This window comes from Eulemur rufifrons, chromosome 7 (assembly GCF_041146395.1).
Source record: "Eulemur rufifrons isolate Redbay chromosome 7, OSU_ERuf_1, whole genome shotgun sequence".
NCBI classification, from domain to species: Eukaryota; Metazoa; Chordata; class Mammalia; order Primates; family Lemuridae; genus Eulemur; species Eulemur rufifrons.
This window is the reverse complement of record NC_090989.1, coordinates 73,645,221-73,662,069: the sequence shown is the minus strand read 5'-3', so window position 1 is coordinate 73,662,069 and position 16,849 is coordinate 73,645,221. Positions and strand designations below refer to the sequence as shown.

The 16,849-nt window shown below is 36.9% G+C and overlaps 1 protein-coding gene across 3 annotated transcripts in view; it reads left to right on the top strand.

Moving 5' to 3' along the window:
* Window positions 1-16,849, top strand: part of IL1RAP (interleukin 1 receptor accessory protein) — a 95,402-nt gene that overhangs the window by 46,518 nt on the left and 32,035 nt on the right. For all 3 annotated transcript variants that reach the window (XM_069472781.1, XM_069472783.1, XM_069472782.1), the window contains exons 3-5: window positions 167-452; window positions 3,590-3,776; window positions 15,552-15,717. In XM_069472781.1, coding sequence (XP_069328882.1) covers window positions 167-452; window positions 3,590-3,776; window positions 15,552-15,717 — 639 coding nt within the window. The remainder of the gene's footprint in view (window positions 1-166; window positions 453-3,589; window positions 3,777-15,551; window positions 15,718-16,849) is intronic.

Below are 16,849 nucleotides of genomic sequence, written 5' to 3'. Positions count from 1 at the left end.
GAAGGTTACCGAAGATGACCAAAGAAGGAGGTTCCTGGAAAAGGTTGGGTATCCTGAGGTCCTGTGTTCTCTGGAGGTCTTTATTGTAAAGTGACTCATCTGCCCTTACTCCATTTCTCTCTCTCTCTCTCTCTCTCTTTTTTTTTTTTTTTTTCTATTATTCCAGAACGCTGCGATGACTGGGGACTAGATACCATGAGGCAAATCCAGGTGTTTGAAGATGAGCCAGCTCGCATCAAGTGCCCACTCTTTGAACACTTCCTGAAATATAACTACAGCACAGCCCATTCAGCTGGCCTTACTCTGATCTGGTATTGGACTAGGCAGGACCGGGACCTTGAGGAGCCAATTAACTTCCGCCTCCCTGAGAACCGCATCAGTAAGGAGAAAGATGTGCTCTGGTTCCGGCCCACCCTCCTCAATGACACTGGCAACTATACCTGCATGTTAAGGTAGCCTGACTATTGGTGGTGTACTGACTTCCTTCCCTTTAGTTCCAGGGTTTTTGTCTAGAAGATTCATGTGCTAGGAAGCTGGGGAGGGAAGGAAAACATTTAGATAGAGTTTAGTAAGTTAGTTCTCAGTGGCTTAGCTGAAGTGGACTAAAGGAGGCGTGTAGAGAAAATTATTGTGCTCTCTGAGAACATTCTTTATAGGTGGTTCCTTTTTCAGACCCTGACAAATGCCGAATTTGTCTAAAGGTGGAGCCTTGTTTATTTGTCCCCTTCCCATGACATTGGTACCTGCCTACATTTATGCCTCACCTGAAGGCATCCATTTCCTACAATGAACAGGGCAGGGAGTAGAGCCCATTCATAGCTATTATTTTTGGCATCTTTCAAAGGATCTGGCACAGAATAGAGACTCAGGGTACCTTTTTAGAAGAAAGAATATTTGGGAGGCAGCACATGTATTTAGGACAATGCTTTTTAAATATTTCTACTAAAATTCCCCTAAGAAGCAAGAGAACACCATATCCCTGAGAATATAAAAATATGATCCAAACAGCCTATCATTACTGCATTTTTTAAATCCACTTTTTTTCTTGAAAGTTCACATAGATTTTATATTTTACTCTACAATATGCCTATTTTTCTTTTACTAGAGATTATTGTTGTTTTTGCTTAGAAAAAAAACTTCCAAAAAACTGAAGCTTCTCTAAAGAATAACTACTTTAAAACTTACTTAATTCTTTGGTTGCTTCTTACCTCCAGTCCCTTTTTAGCTACCAGGCTTTACTTTGTCTTCTAAACTCCCATCTAGATTATTTTTTTCTCTTTTAACATAATTTCCTACTATTTAATAGGTGTGTTGGTTTACTAGGGCTGCAATGACAAAATACTACAGACTGGATGGCTTAAAAAAACAGAAATTTATTTTCTCACAACTTTGGAGGCCAGAATCCAAGATCAAGATGTTAGCAGGATTGGTTTCATTCCCAGTGCTTCTTGGCTTGTACATGGCCCTTTTCTCTTCATGTCTTCACATAGTCTTCCTTGCATGGTTGTCTATGTCCTAATCTCATCTTCTTATGAGGACATTGGTCATATTGAATTAGGGCCCACCCTTATGACATCATTTTAGCTTAACTAAATCTTTAAATGGCCTATTTTCAAATCAGAGTCACCTTCTAGGGTACTCCCAGTTAGGACTTCAACGTATGAATTGCAGAGGGGCACGATTCAGCCCATAACAATAAGTAATCCCAGATCTTTTTTCCTTCATGGATATTAACTGTTCCTGGATGGAAAACTATGATTCTATTTTTTTTTATTATTATTTCATCTTGTTATGGGGGATACAGAATTGCAGGTTACATACGTTGCTCCTGTACTGCCTTTCCCCCCAAGTCAGAGCTCCAGGCGTGTCTGTTCCCCAGGTAGTGCGCGTTGCACCCATCATGAGGTATATATCCCTCCCTTCCCCAACCCCCCCTTCCCGAGTCAGTACCTTCAAGCGTTACCATTCCCCAAACGGTGCGCAATGCACTCATTGTGTAGGCATACACCCATCCCCTCCCCTACCCCCCACCTCAGTCTGATATATGATTGGTATTGTTCCCAGATTTGTATTTAGGTGATGATCAGGGAAACCAATTTTCTGGTGAGTACATGTGATGCTTGTTTTTCCATTCTTGGGATACTTCACTTAATATAATGGGTTCCAACTCTCTCCAAGAGAACCATAGAGATGTCACATCTTCATCATTCCTTATAGCTGAGTAATATTCCATGGTATACATATACCACAGCTTACTAATCCAATCATGTATTGATGGGCATTTGGGTTGTTTCCACATCTTTGCTATTGTGACTTGTGCTGCTATAAACATTCTGGTACATGTGTCTTTGTTACAGAATGACCTTTTTTCCTTTGGGTATATGCCCAGTAATGGGATTGCTGGGTCAAATGGCAGGTCTACTTGAATCTGTTATAAGATACCTCCATAATGCTTTCCACAGGGGTTGCACTAGTTTGCAGTCCCACCAGCAGTGTATTAGTGTTCCCTATGATTCTATTTGATAAATGTGTGCTCTTTTATGATTATGTGTAAAAGGACCTCTTTTCTATCACAGAAAACCCTTTGGATCACTGTACCCTTGGGGAGATCTCTATAGGCTCTGAAGGCCTTCCTGAGGCTTTTCCTGACACTTTAATTTCACTGGAGTGGACTCTAGACTGATATGCGGCTTCCAAGGAAGGAGCCTGAAATGCTCATGTGCCCTTTATGTTCTAATACAACATGGCGGATGTTAAAACAGATTATAATCAAAAGAGCACTATGAGAAAACAGAGAAACTAGGATATCATTTCAGCTCTGCCAGTCATATCCAAATCTGAGAGCCTTGGCATCTAATATATTCATACAAGAAAGTTGAGCTAGGTTACAAACCTGTATAGCATGTTACTCTACTGAATACTGTAGGAATTGTAACACAATAGTAAGTATTTGTGTATCTCAACATAGAACAGGTACAGTAAAAATGCAATATAAAAGGTAAAAAAATGGTACACGTATATAGGGCACTTATCATGAATGGAACTTACAGGACTGGAGGTTGGTCTGAGTGAGTCAGTGAGTGAGAGGTGAATTAATGTGAAGGGCTAGGACGTGACTGTACAGTTTTATACTACTGGCAGCACAGTAGGTTTGTTTGTACAAGCATGAAACACCATGAGTAATGTGTCACACTATGATGTTACAATGACTACAACATTACTAGACAATAGGAATTTTTCAACTTCTTTATAATCTTATGGGACCACCATTATATACGTGATCCATTGTTGACTGAAACATCATTATGTGGCATGTGACTATTTATATAAGCTCACATACACACACACGTTTAGTATCATATCTAAAGTAATATATTAATAGTAGTTAATTGTGCCTGTTTTTTTTTTATTCTGTCATGTTAATTGGTATAAGAAATGCCTCCGTAACCTATTTAATCCTTACATGAACTTTCACATATAAAAGATGTCTCAGTATGTGGCCTGGCTTCACTTAGTTTACTTTAGTGTGGTTGCTGTTTTAAATCAAATGCAAATAAGACTACCCATCATTGCGTATTTCTCTTTTCAGGAACACCACGTATTGCAGCAAAGTTGCATTTCCCCTGGAAGTTGTTCAAAAAGACAGCTGTTTCAATTCCCCCATGAAACTCCCAGTATATAGACTGTATATAGAATATGGTATTCAGAGGATCACATGTCCAAATGTAGATGGATTTTTTCCTTCCAGTGTCCAACCTACCATCACTTGGTATATGGTAAGCAAATTAGATGACATTTTATTCTCTCTAGTGGTATATAAAATATTACTTATTTGCTGAGTTCAATGTATAACTGAGATGTTTCTCTTCAGGTTGTCTGATTTCTTCCTCAATAACTTTATACAATTCTTTCACCACTTCCTCGTTTTGTACCATTTTAAAGGAAGTGGTACAGTGTGATTTGCCTCAGCCCACCATTTCTGAAATCACGTTAACTAGAATGCCAGAACTACCTTATTTCTGTCAACTTCCTGTGAAACATTTTGAGAAATTTTGCTCATTTGTACTTCCTGCTTGGTGGAGTCAGAAGCTGCTAATTCATCTGGTGAATTTCAACTCTTGATTAGTCAGTATTATATTTTATTATTTATGTGTGTTTTCTTGTTTGCCCTCATTTGTGGGCACTGTCCATCTGTGGGCTCTCCAACATCTGAGGGATTTGGAAAGTGTTTAATCAAAAAATGGAAATGTTGGAAGGTGGCACTTGTAGCAGCAGCATAGCTTTTGAATTGCTTCAGATCTTCACATAAACCACAGGGAAAAAACCCATGGACAGAATTTACAACAAAACTCAGTGACAAGTTATCCATAAGAACCACTTCGATAAAGACTGTGAGACAAACCACCAACAGCCTTAAGACCCATATGGAGTCAATGTTTGTGGGGAAGGGAACAGATGGAAGTAATGTGGTGTCTGGCAGACTTGCGAACAGAAGAACTCTGAAACGGCCAACAGGTACTCACTAGAAAGCATGATGAGCCACTTTGAGAACAGCAGGCAAAACTGGGAGGGGCTTTGCTCTCTAATAGAAAGTGAGTGCCAAGAAACCTGTAGTAAGATGTTCGGAAAGGGTTGGAGCCATTCAAGGGTCTCCCAACTCTGAAAAATTACCAGCCACGTTGAGGAGAATCTGCTGAGAGTGTAATCAAAAGTGAACTGGATCAGAACACATAGGAAGGAAAGAGAATGACTGTCTAAAAATGGAGGAGCGAAACAGAGTCAAGACATCTCAAGACCAAGCCACCACGGTTTTAAAGAGGGATCTCTGTGCAGTCAGAAAATCCTGCCACAGTTTAAAGTTCAGAAAAAAACTGCTATTTCAAAAATGAGTTAAAAGATATTTAAAATGAAACAAGATGTGAAATAACACAAATAAGAATTATAAAACTTCAGAAGTTCTATATATTTTATAACTCAATAAAAACTTAGAAGAAAATAAATTGTTTCAGAAAAGAAGCTAAACTAAGAGGAACATAACAGAGAGAAAATCACAATATATAATACCTTAAGATTGATAGAAGGCGCAAAGGAGAAAAATTTTAAAAATCAAAAATAAATGAATACCATAAAAAGCTTAGAATGGCTATACAAATATCAGATACAGTAGACTTTAAGACAGTGAGGATTACCAGAAATAAAGAGTACATTTCATAATAATAAAAGAAACACTTCATCAGGAAAACATATAAATAAGAAAAGTTTATGTACCTAATAACAATGATTCAAATTACATGAAGCAAAAGTTGGCAGAGTTCAGGGGAGAAATAGATAATTCCACAATCACAGTTGAAAATTTTAAATTCTGACTCTGTTTAAGTTGTTAATGAAACAACTTAAGAGCCAACTTGAAGAGTCTTCTGTTGGCCAAAGGTGAACAATTGGAACCTAAATAGAGATAGTAATTGAAATGGTTTGAATCCTGTGAAGTAAGTTTAAATTCTTACGTTCATAATGATATTTAAAAAAATGTGATTAGTTACATTTGGGTGATGATAGGAAATCAATTAATTATCTTGCAAATTGGTAAAGGGAAATAATCAAGTATTCATTCTGGAATTTTTAGAAGAAATATAATGTTGAGTATTGAAGTGGTACAGAGAAGTATGTTTCTATCAAAGTATTCCTGATAAGTGAAAGATAAATGATCCAATTAGAATATCATCACCTTGCAACCCTCAATGGATTAACAAATCTAAGCATTAAGCATTAATGACTGCTAACATCACAAGATGAGAAACCACCAGACATGTTTCTTTTGATGAAAGAACACAATATTACATATAATCTTGCCAAATGAATTAAATCTGAGTCTGATCAAGCCTTTGGATCCCACTGCCATTTTGCAAGAGGTATCGAGAATTTAGGAATATATTGAACTGCACCTTGAATTTGCAATCAGCAAAATCCAGACTATAGGAAACTCTATAAGCCAGATGTGCTGGGTTCTTCAACAGACAAATTGTAAGGAAAAAAAAAAATGCATGGAGTAGTAATATATAGATTAAAGGAAACATAGAAGACATTTAAAAAGTGTAGGAGCCTATAGCATCTAAACATGCATATTTAGCTAATAAAATTATAGGTGAAAACAAGTGATTTTTCTATGAAAGTATAGATAGTGACTACGGAGGGAAGTAGTAAATAGGTGTAATTGACATGGGGCATGTGGAAAGCCTTTCAAGGGTGGCTGGCAAAGTTGCTGGACCTGGGTGTTGGTTACGAAGCTGTTTGCTTTGTAATAACTCATTAACTCATACATGTTTTGAGTTTTTTAATATATCTGGTTTTACAATAAAATGGCTAAAAGGGAGAGAGAGGGAAGAGGGGAGGGGGGAAAGAGAGATAGAGAGAGACAGTTGAAGAAATTTAACAACTAATTACAATGTATTGTGAATTTTAGTCAGATCCTGTTTCTTTCAAATAACCATAAAACAAATTATGAGCTGGGTGAGGTGGTTCGCACCTGTAATTCTAGCACTCTGGGAGGCCATGGCGGGAAGATTGCTCAAGGTCAGGAGTTGGAGACCAGCCTGAGCAAAAGTGAGACCCCGTCTCTACTAAAAACAGAAACAATTATCAGGGTGACAGATAGAGATACTGTCTCAAAACAAACAAAACAAAATTATGAAAATATTAGAGAATTCTGAACATAGAATAGTGGTACCAATGAATTATGACTTTTTAAACTTGACAGTGGTACTGTAGGTATGCTGATAGATGTTGTCTTATCATTGAGAGATATGCACAGAAATGATACTTGTTGAGGTAGTAAGGGGCTCATTGTTGTCTATGTGGTTGTAATTTTTCATAGTAAAAAGCATAAAAGATGATTAAAAAATAATATTAATAGTTTTACACAAATAAATGTAATATATTTACCAGTTAAAAAATTATGTTTGGCCGGGCGCAGTGGCTCACGCCTGTAATCCTAACACTCTGGGAGGCCGAGGCGGGTGGATCGCTCGAGGTCAGGAGTTCAAGACCAGCCTGAGCAAGAGCGAGACCCCGTCTCTACTAAAAATAGAAAGAAATTATCTGGCCAACTAAAATATATATATAGAAAAAAAAAATTAGCCGGGCATGGTGGCACATGCCTGTAGTCCCAGCTACTCGGGAGGCTGAGGCAGAAGGATCGCTTAAGCCCAGGAGTTTGAGGTTGCTGTGAGCTAGGCTGACGCCACGGCACTCACTCTAGCCTGGGCAACAGAGTGAGACTCTGTCTCAAAAAAAAAAAAAAAAAAAAATGTTTATTTACCTTTCAATCAAAGTCTCTAACCTTTAACCTTATTTGTTTTTTAGTTGTATTCCCATACACGCCGTAACATTTCCTCTTCTCCTTTTTCCTCATGCATTTCCTGTGAAATTTCCTTCTTTAGAGATCAAATTCTACCATCTTCATTAATTGTTCTTTGTTCCCTCCAGCTGGAGATCATTTTTCCCTCATATACTTATATTTATTTATGTCAGCTGCCAGTGTCAATATCACTTTTTGCTGCCTTTTTTTTTTTTTTTCGAGACAGAGTCACACTCTATTGCCTGGGCTAGAGTGCAGTGACATCATCACAGCTTACTGCAACCTCAAACTCCTAGGGTCAAGCAATCCTTGTGCCTCAGCTTCCCGAGTAGTTGGGACTACAGGCATGCTCCACCAAGCCTGGCTAATTTATTTATTTATTTATTTTTATTTTTTTGTAGAGACAGGTTTTCGCTATGTTGCTCAGGCTATTCTTGAACTCCTGGCCATGAGCGATTCTCCTACCTTGGCCTCCCAAAGTGCTGGGATTACAGATGTGAGCCATCACCTGGAATTTGCCTTTTTTAAAATAGTCATTCATTCATGTATACATCCAACGTAGAGACAGTCCCAGATTTATGATGGTTCGATTTAAGATTTTCAATTTTATGATGGGTTTATTGGGATTAAACCCATATTAACTCAAGTAGCTCCTTATGACATACAATGGAGTTATGGTTTCTACTGCAAACGTATCACTCTCACAACATCATAAAGTCAAAAATCTTAAGTCAAACCATTGTTAAGTCGGGGACCATCTGCTATGTTGCATTTTCAAGTTATGGTATTTTTGACTTATAATGAGTTTATTAGTGTGTAGCCCTATCATAAGTTAAGGAGCATCTGTATACCAGTTGAAGATCAACTGTGTTCAATGAAATATGCCAGGGGGTTGGGGGAACACTGTAATGAATGAAATACATGCCCAGCTCTATATAGTCCCAAAGGAGCTCACAGTTTAATATAGATGAGTTTATAAATAAGAATTTTTATTATCATCAAAATGTAGAATTCTAAGTTCCACAAGAGTGACAAAAAGAAATTACTGTTGGTTTTAAGAAAAGGAAGAGATTTACATACATGTACCATTTGAGACTGCCTATTTCTTGAGGGCAAAGTTATGCTATATCCGTGTTTGTATCTCCAATGATTCCTAAATCTCTGGTTTTTCCAACAGGATGAATGATGGTACATTTATTACATTATTAACCATGGTATGAAGTAGCAAAGGAAGAGCAGATTGGGGGAGTAAGTAGTGGATTTAGGCAATGTCCTGTTAAGTTAGAGGTGTCTGTGAGACATCTAGGTGGCAAGTGGCAGTGCAGTGACTAGCAGGTAGTGGTTGCATGCATGTGTGCCTGGAGCTTGGGAGGAAAGGCAAGGCTGGAGACAGAGAATTGGATGTATCTGTGTGACAATGGAAGCTCTGGAGAAGACTAAGTAAAGTGAGAAGAGAAGTTGGCTAAGGTTAAACTCTGGAAAGACTGTTCAAGGGGTAAATGGAGGCATAAAGTCTGGGAAGGAGACTGAGAAAAAGTCACAGCTGTAAAACCATTGCCAAGGCTGAGATCCAACCATGCGCAGGTGGCTAAAAAGGGCAACCGGCAACCAGCCATCCTTTTTATTCTCTGATTATAAAAAGGTTGCTACGAATGTCTGGCATACCGCTTACTGCTTTTTATTTTGCTACCTTTGGGTAATCAACTGACACCTTTGATCGTAAGAGTTTTGCCATCTGGGAAACAAAACCCAGATACTCAGTGGCTGCGTCCCCCTACCTCTGTGCAGCAGGGCTAGCATTGCTTTTTATTTCCTGCCTCCTGCAGTCGTTCCCGAGCATCTACCCAGACATCTTGGCTCCTCTACAGCAATTCTCTTTGTTGTTGTTATCACCTGAGGTCCCTACCTTGATATTGGAGAAATGTTCTCTTTTAGTAATACAAATAAGTCTATAAGGTTAAAAGACAAATTGATAAAAATCAGTTTCAGTAAATTTGCTTTCCTGTTATCTGAAAGATAAAAGCTGTTGAGTTGAAAAAGGAAGAGGAAACGAACATTTCTTACATCTTACTAGTTACAAGGTACTTTGATGTTTGGTACTTTGGTACTTTGTGTGTTATCATATGTAAAATTCATCACAACTCTACAAGGTAGATATTATCTTTTAACAGATTAGGAAATGGAGGCTTTGAGAGGAAAACAGTAACAGCTAACATTTGTCGAACACAGGTATTGTTCCAAATACTTTATTTCACTTAATTCTCTCCACATCTTTATGAAGCGGGCTCATTCATTTCCTCCACTTTATAGTTGAGGAAACCACGGTATAGAGCGGTCGAGAGATATTCCCAAAGTCACAGGGCTAGAAGCTAAGATTCAACCCTATGCAATCTGTGTCAAGAACTCACACTTTCACATTGGCTTATGTCATTTACACAAAACTACCCAGCTGCTAATGGGAGCATCTGGGATTTCAGGCCAAGTCCTTTGGTTCTAAAGCCTGTACTCTTCAGGGCCGATGTGGAGAGGGTGGCCCAGTCTTTTCCTTTGGACTGTAGGACACATTATCTTTGAACACATTATTGGGTTGTGTGTGGGCTGGACTGTGAGACTTAGGGAAACCTGTGGACAGAGGGCCCTGGGAAATCAGAGAGGTCTTAAACTGAGATTAAAGGAAGTTTAAAACCAAATGTTTATGTTTCTGAATTTCAGAAGAAATGGGGCACTATTGGATTTTCCTCCTCTGTATGCCTCCTCTTCTTCTCTCCTCTTTTCTGTATGACAGGTTTTCCTTAATTTAGGACCCAGAATTCACAGTTCCCTGATTCCGCAATCCTGTGAGTTAAATTGATGTTCAGTAAATGTTTGTTGAATAAGCCAGGTTTTGTAACTAGTCTGAAAAGCAAACCGTGGTTTGTAAGTTATTTACTGAATTTCAAATAGCCAGCTTATAAAAGAACTTCAGGATACTGCCTTTTTATTCACATAGGGACCTCCAAATATATAAAGAAACAAGTAATGTGACCCTTTTGTTGTTGTTTTTGTTACTATTTTTATTAGATTTATTTAGAGACCTGAGCTTTAAACGAGGGCAAGCCATTCTCACTTTCATATTACTGTATTAGTTCTCTTCCTTGTAATTGGATATTTAAAATTTTATTTTCTAGAGACACTTATAAAAGCATAGGCAGTTTCCCCTTCTCACAGAGGACCAGAGGAACCACTTTCTTGGGTGTTTTAGATATTCCATTTATTACAGCTGCTGAAATACTCTCAACTGCTGTTTATCAGAATAGATACCATTCTGGATAAAAATTTGAAAAAAAGCTGGTTATCTGCATACCCATTGTGATCATTAAAATGAGTATATTACCTCCACTTCTAATTTTTAGTTTGAAATTAATCAGAATTGGTCACATATTGTTTATAAATCTCACTTAGAAAATAGGAAAATCTTTGATTTTCTGATAAAATCCCATCAGGAAAGAATATTTCAAAAAAAGTGCCAGCCTTGGCCTTCTTGTTGGCCATAGCACGTATTGTTGGGAAGTTAGTCCAGGATATATGTAGTAGACATTATTTTTTAAATGCCTGCTTCAGTTTGACCTGACAACTTAGTTAGGTTGGTTCTTAATCTCTTTCTTTTTCCTATCCTCCCTATATAGTGGTTTTTAACCCTGACTATGAAGGGAGTGTGTATCATATTTTCTTTCAGAGCTATACACATATCATCCCATATATGCATATACATCAACATTTTACATACAGTTTTAAGACTTCGGAGGATCCAAGATTCATCATTTAAACTGAAAGCCAAATTCAAATAGCTGTGAAGCCTGAGGCTGCATCAGGCCATACAAATTCACCCATTTTGCACCTTGATAGCACTTAATTCACATCTCTGTTACTATAGTGATTTTATTTCTCTCTTCTGTACTATATAGTGAGCACTCACACGTTCTACCCCCAACTCTCTCTCCCTTTTTCTCTCCCTTGAATATGAAACACACAGCATAAAACTGAGCCTATATATATTGTACTTAGGAATTGATTGAATAATTGAATGAATTAAACTGGACTGTAAAATTCCAGAAAATAAGTGTCATTTCTGTTTTTTACTGGCTCTTATGTGCCCATCTCCTAACACAATGCCTAGCACATAGGAGGGACTTTATAAATATTTGTTGTGTAAACATCGGATAACTTAGTTCTGTTCATTGGAAGTAACTGGTTTATCAAACTCTTTTGAGACTTTGTGACAAAGTATAATATATTTTACACCAACTTAATCTCAGATGCAAAAACTTTAGTAGATTTTCCTGACTGTTTAGACTTTGTATCTCAAATAAACTCTTTGTATCCTTCCTCCTCCTTTCCATATCCATCCTACAACCTACCATGTCTTATATTCCAAATACTCATATACTCCCTGAGTTGTCAACTCCGTGTCTTGTGTCTTGGCTTCTCTCATTCCCATCTTTGATCATGCAACACAAATATATTGAGCATTTACCATGCACCAAGTATTGGGCAAGTTGCTGTCTGTGCAGATACAGAACTCATCCACCCCGATTGGCTCCCATAGGAGTTAATTTTCTAAAGGAGGAGCTCTACATGAAAATAGAACATGTGGCCAGGCACGGTGGCTCACGCCTGTAATCCTAGCACTCTGGGAGGCCGAGGTGGGTGGATCATTTGGGCTCAGGAGTTCGAGACCAGCCTGAGCAAGAGCAAGACCCCATCTCTACTAAAAATAGAAAGAAATTATATGGACAGCTAAAAACATATATAGAAAAAATTAGCCGGGCATGGTGGTGCATGCCTGTAGTCCCAGCTACTCGGGAGGCTGAGACAGGAGGATCCCTTGAGCTCAGGAGTTTGAGGTTGCTGTGAGCTAGGCTGACGCCACGGCACTCACTCTAGCCTGGGCAACAGAGTGAGACTCTGTCTCAAAAAAAAAAAAAGAAAAAGAAAATAGAACATGTAATGAAGTAATTTCAGTAATGACAGGGTGGAGAAACTGCTATGAGAGTGCAGATGAATTCTTCATATTATTTCCGGTGCCCAAAGTGTCTCTTTCTCACATGTTCCTTCCTTCTCAATAGCTGTTAATATTCTACTTGTCCTTTAAGATCCAGCCCAAATGTTCCTTCTTCATTAAATTTTCTAAATGTTTTCTGTTTGATCTTCTTCCATACTTCCCTGCCCCTATATGCCTTTTATAATATTTGTTGCAATCCCCCACTAAACCATGAATGCCTATAAGTGAGGAACTCTGTTTTTTCCATTTTTGTGCCTTCACACAGTTCTTTACACATTGCGTGTTTCTTGAATGGAAACACTTGTTCTTACTTGTCATGACATTCCTCCACCCACAACCCTCCCCTCCCCACATGATTCATTTCAGTTGCAGGATCTCAAAGTCATTTCTTGTGTTGTTCTTCACCTATAGGTTGTGGTCAGTTGCCACAGCAACTATTGCGTGATTGAAAACTTGCTTTTCTACTTAACTTCTGTCTTTTGAGAATGAGGAACTGATGGGTCAACTAGAAGGATTGTTTGCCTTCTAATTAGACAAATGTCTGCTTCATTGTGGAAATTCACTTATTTTTAACTCCTTTCTTATCTTTGGAAACATGTTTTCTATTCTTTGGTTATCCAAATCATTGTTCATATCTGTTTTCTTCTGGATTCCAAACAAATGGTTTTGAAATCATTCCAAAATTTGCAGAATTTATTTTTAGAAATCATTTATTATGTTTCAAAATATCCTGTGTGTCTCAGATACATGTGCTGAAGGATCTAGAGATGGAGATGCTTATAAAAAAAAGAGAGCGCTAACCCGATGCTACAGGCTAAAGTTAATGGGGATTTATAGTTCAACAATGCCCCGAAATTACCCACATCACACATATTACTTAGAATATAAAATACTTCCTTCATTTCCTTTTCTAAAATACTTTAGGCCTAATAGCTTTGAAACAGCTATATAAAATTCATTTCAGCACATTCTTAAGAAATGCTGTTGACAAGTTCAGTAATAATAATTTACTTCTCATCCCAAAAAGTATGACTTTCCAGTTTCCACTGACTACAGTCTGATTTAGGTGATAGAGCTATATCACAGTCTCAATGCTGGGATTGGCTCCAGGCATGAAATACATGCAGGCCCCCTATATAGGGTGAGGAGACAGTGTCAGGAGAAACTAAAAGCAAGGGCTTTAAAACAAGTAGAACTAGGTTCAAATTCTAGCTTCAGTACTGCCTAGTGCTGTGATCTTAACCTTTACATAACTTTTTAGGCCTTTTTTTCTCATCTATGAAGTGGAAATAAGAGCATTACAAACTTGGCATGTTTAGGGCAAGGATCAGATAATACCGTACATGTTAAGTGCATGTCTCAGTATAATTTTTATAGCCTCACCTCAATACTGAGGAGAGATGTTCATTCTTAGTTAAGGAGCTAGAGAAAGAACTTTATCCAGCCATCTGGAAAACAGGTCCAGCTCTGTATGTTTTATCTAGAATAAGTCTTTATCTGTCTCATTTTTTCCATCTATAAAACTAGAGCATATTTACTCTGATCTATCTACACAGATATTTAAGAACAGCTAAGCAACAAATGAGGGAAAAAAATCTTTGAACTATTTAAATTAAAGATGCCATAAAAATTAAATGGATTTCTACAGATATTATAATGTAAACTAAGTCTGACATAAATTTATTATAAAAGTACAGGCCTTCGTGGCCTTATCCTTTGTGATAACCTAAGGGTATTAAAATCTTCTGCTCATGTGACAAGTGTCTAGAAGCACTGCTTATCCAAGCAGGGGAAATTGCATTGAGACTGTAACTTACCTAAGCTTATATTAGCTTCCTCTTGATGATCTTTTCCATGAAACAAAAGTTCAGTGCTGTTCTTAAAAGATATACTTCCTGTGACAAAGAATTACAAAATGTGCCTCTTAGTGTAACTGTCATATTTCACTTGATCTTAGCCAAAAGCCCAAGACGTGATTACTGTCATATTTCAAAACGCATACTCCAGAAATTGAAGTAAGAAAACTTCAAGTATACAAAATTAAATATATGAATACAGAAAATTGAGAGTATAAGTCAGTGATAGTCTCAAAGAATTTTAAAAATTTAGAGAGCCTTGGAGGTATCCTAATCCTTTTTGTCATAAATCAATTATTAATGTTTAAAAGAAAAAGAAAAAAATTTATCTAAGAGTAAGTGTTCAACATATATTTTTGTCACACATGCTGTATTGATTTTTTTTCTCTAAAATAAAAATAAATAGTGAGAAAGCCAATTAGTAAGTCTGAGAGATCCAAAACAGGATTATAGTTATGGTGAATGATAGTTCAACCTCAAAATTTTAAAATCAAGAGTTATATAAAAATATTAATTAGGAGCAAAAATAAACTCTTAGCTCTTGACAAGGCTCATAAAACATCTTATATTTTTAGATTTTAGAGTCTGTAATAATTATACAAATGAGACGAAATAGAAGAAAAACACAAAAAAGTTTAGAAGTGATTGGTAAAGCAAATTCAATAGGATGATCAAGAATGCCAAAATCAGACATCTAAATTGGTGCCTGGTTTATCAGACAGAGTGACTGGATTCCCAAATTAATGCAGGGTGTCCCAAAAGTTGCCATACATGGGGAAAATGGGAATTATACCAAAATGTACCTTTATTTACAAAATATTCATTACAAAACCTCACAAGGTTTTTCCTTTGTATGGAGACTTTTGGGACACCCTGTATAATCAGTGGAGAAATGTAGAAAAAGGAAAAATAATTGTTTTCTAAATAGCAGGGCTTACAATTGTTAAGTTTCCTTAGTCATTATTACAAAAACTTTAACTTTGTTTCATTATGAACATGGGATTTGAATTTGAATACTGGATCCTGAGACAGTAAGTCTGTGCTTTTGAAGTTTTATCTTAATTAGTTTACAATTTTAATTTCTTTTTTGCAGAAGAGATAATGATATTTATTTCGTTTATTCTTTCAAGAAACATTGTCAAATACTTGACCAAAATAATTTTGTAAAAAAGTGCAGCATAGATATTTAGATATTCTGTGCAAAATTAGATGTGAGTGTGCATGTGTTTGTATATTTTCTATGCATGTATCTAAGCAGCAAACATCTTTATTGATTTATTTATTTTTTTACTTTTTCTAGGGCTGTTATAAAATACAGGATTTTAATAATGTAATACCTGAAGGTATGAACTTGAGTTTTCTCATTGCCTTAATTTCAAATAATGGAAATTACACATGTGTTGTTACATATCCAGAAAATGGACGTACCTTCCATCTCACCAGGACTCTGACTGTGAAGGTGGTAGGTAAGCATGATTTGCATTAAGTACACACAACAAAAATGCAATAATCTTGTTCTGGCTCTTAATAGTTTATTATGCAAAAGTATGTGAACTCTATAAAGAAAGAGACATATGTTTTTAGTTCACCTCACTATTTCCAGCACCCTCAACAATTCCATGTACAAAGTAAGCATTCAATAGCTGTAGGTCAACTGAATGAATAAGTGAATGAATGACGTAGAGGCAGTTTGGGGAATAAAAAAGAGTACCAGACAGATCTGTGTTCAAATCATATCACTGCCATTTATTAGCAATATGATTTTGATCGAGGTCTCATTGTCCTTATCTGTACTCTGAGACTAAGGCTACCTAACATTCAGGATAATTGAGAATATTAGAAATAATATTCATACTGCACTAATGTAGTTTCAGATAAGCGATAGAGACTCAGTGAAGGATAGTTAATAATATTGTCAAAAAAGTGTGTTACTTGGATTAAGTAAACTCCATTTTTCTATGTACTGAAGCTGCTGTAGCTACTGCTGAAGGTGTTTGCTGGTGGTGTTCACCTTTGCTTTGCGCTGAAAGAACAGGGGGTAAGAAACTAGGAATGTGGAAAGGGCAATGCCCGGACAGAGATGACAGGCACCTAGCAAACCCAGAAATCCAGAGAACTGGCATCAGGATATATGGCTTTGGGGAGTGAGCCCTAAATACCACTGTGTGCACTGTGTTAAAAATGATAGTATATCTGAGTAATAATTTGTCAGACCCCATCTTTTAATAGGTGAAAACACTGAGGCCCACTGACAGGAAGTAACCTCTGTAGAGACACTCCCTGAGTTAGTGGAAGAATTAATTCTAAATCCAAGATCTCTGTTCAGGGCCTTTTCTACTAGTCTGACACCAGATTCAGTGTAAATTACAAAAATGAAAGCAAACAAACAAACAAAAGACACACATAAAAATAAAACACTTGAACATAGTGCAAATAAAATTCAAATCAATTTTGTAATCATTTCTTACTTTCTAAATAATCCCACGTTGGGGATTAATTCAGAAGAAAAAAGCAAACTAAATTTAGAACTTAACATGAATGTATTTTAGAAGTCAAACAAATAATCTAACTTATATTCATGTTGGCAGTTGTTTCTAA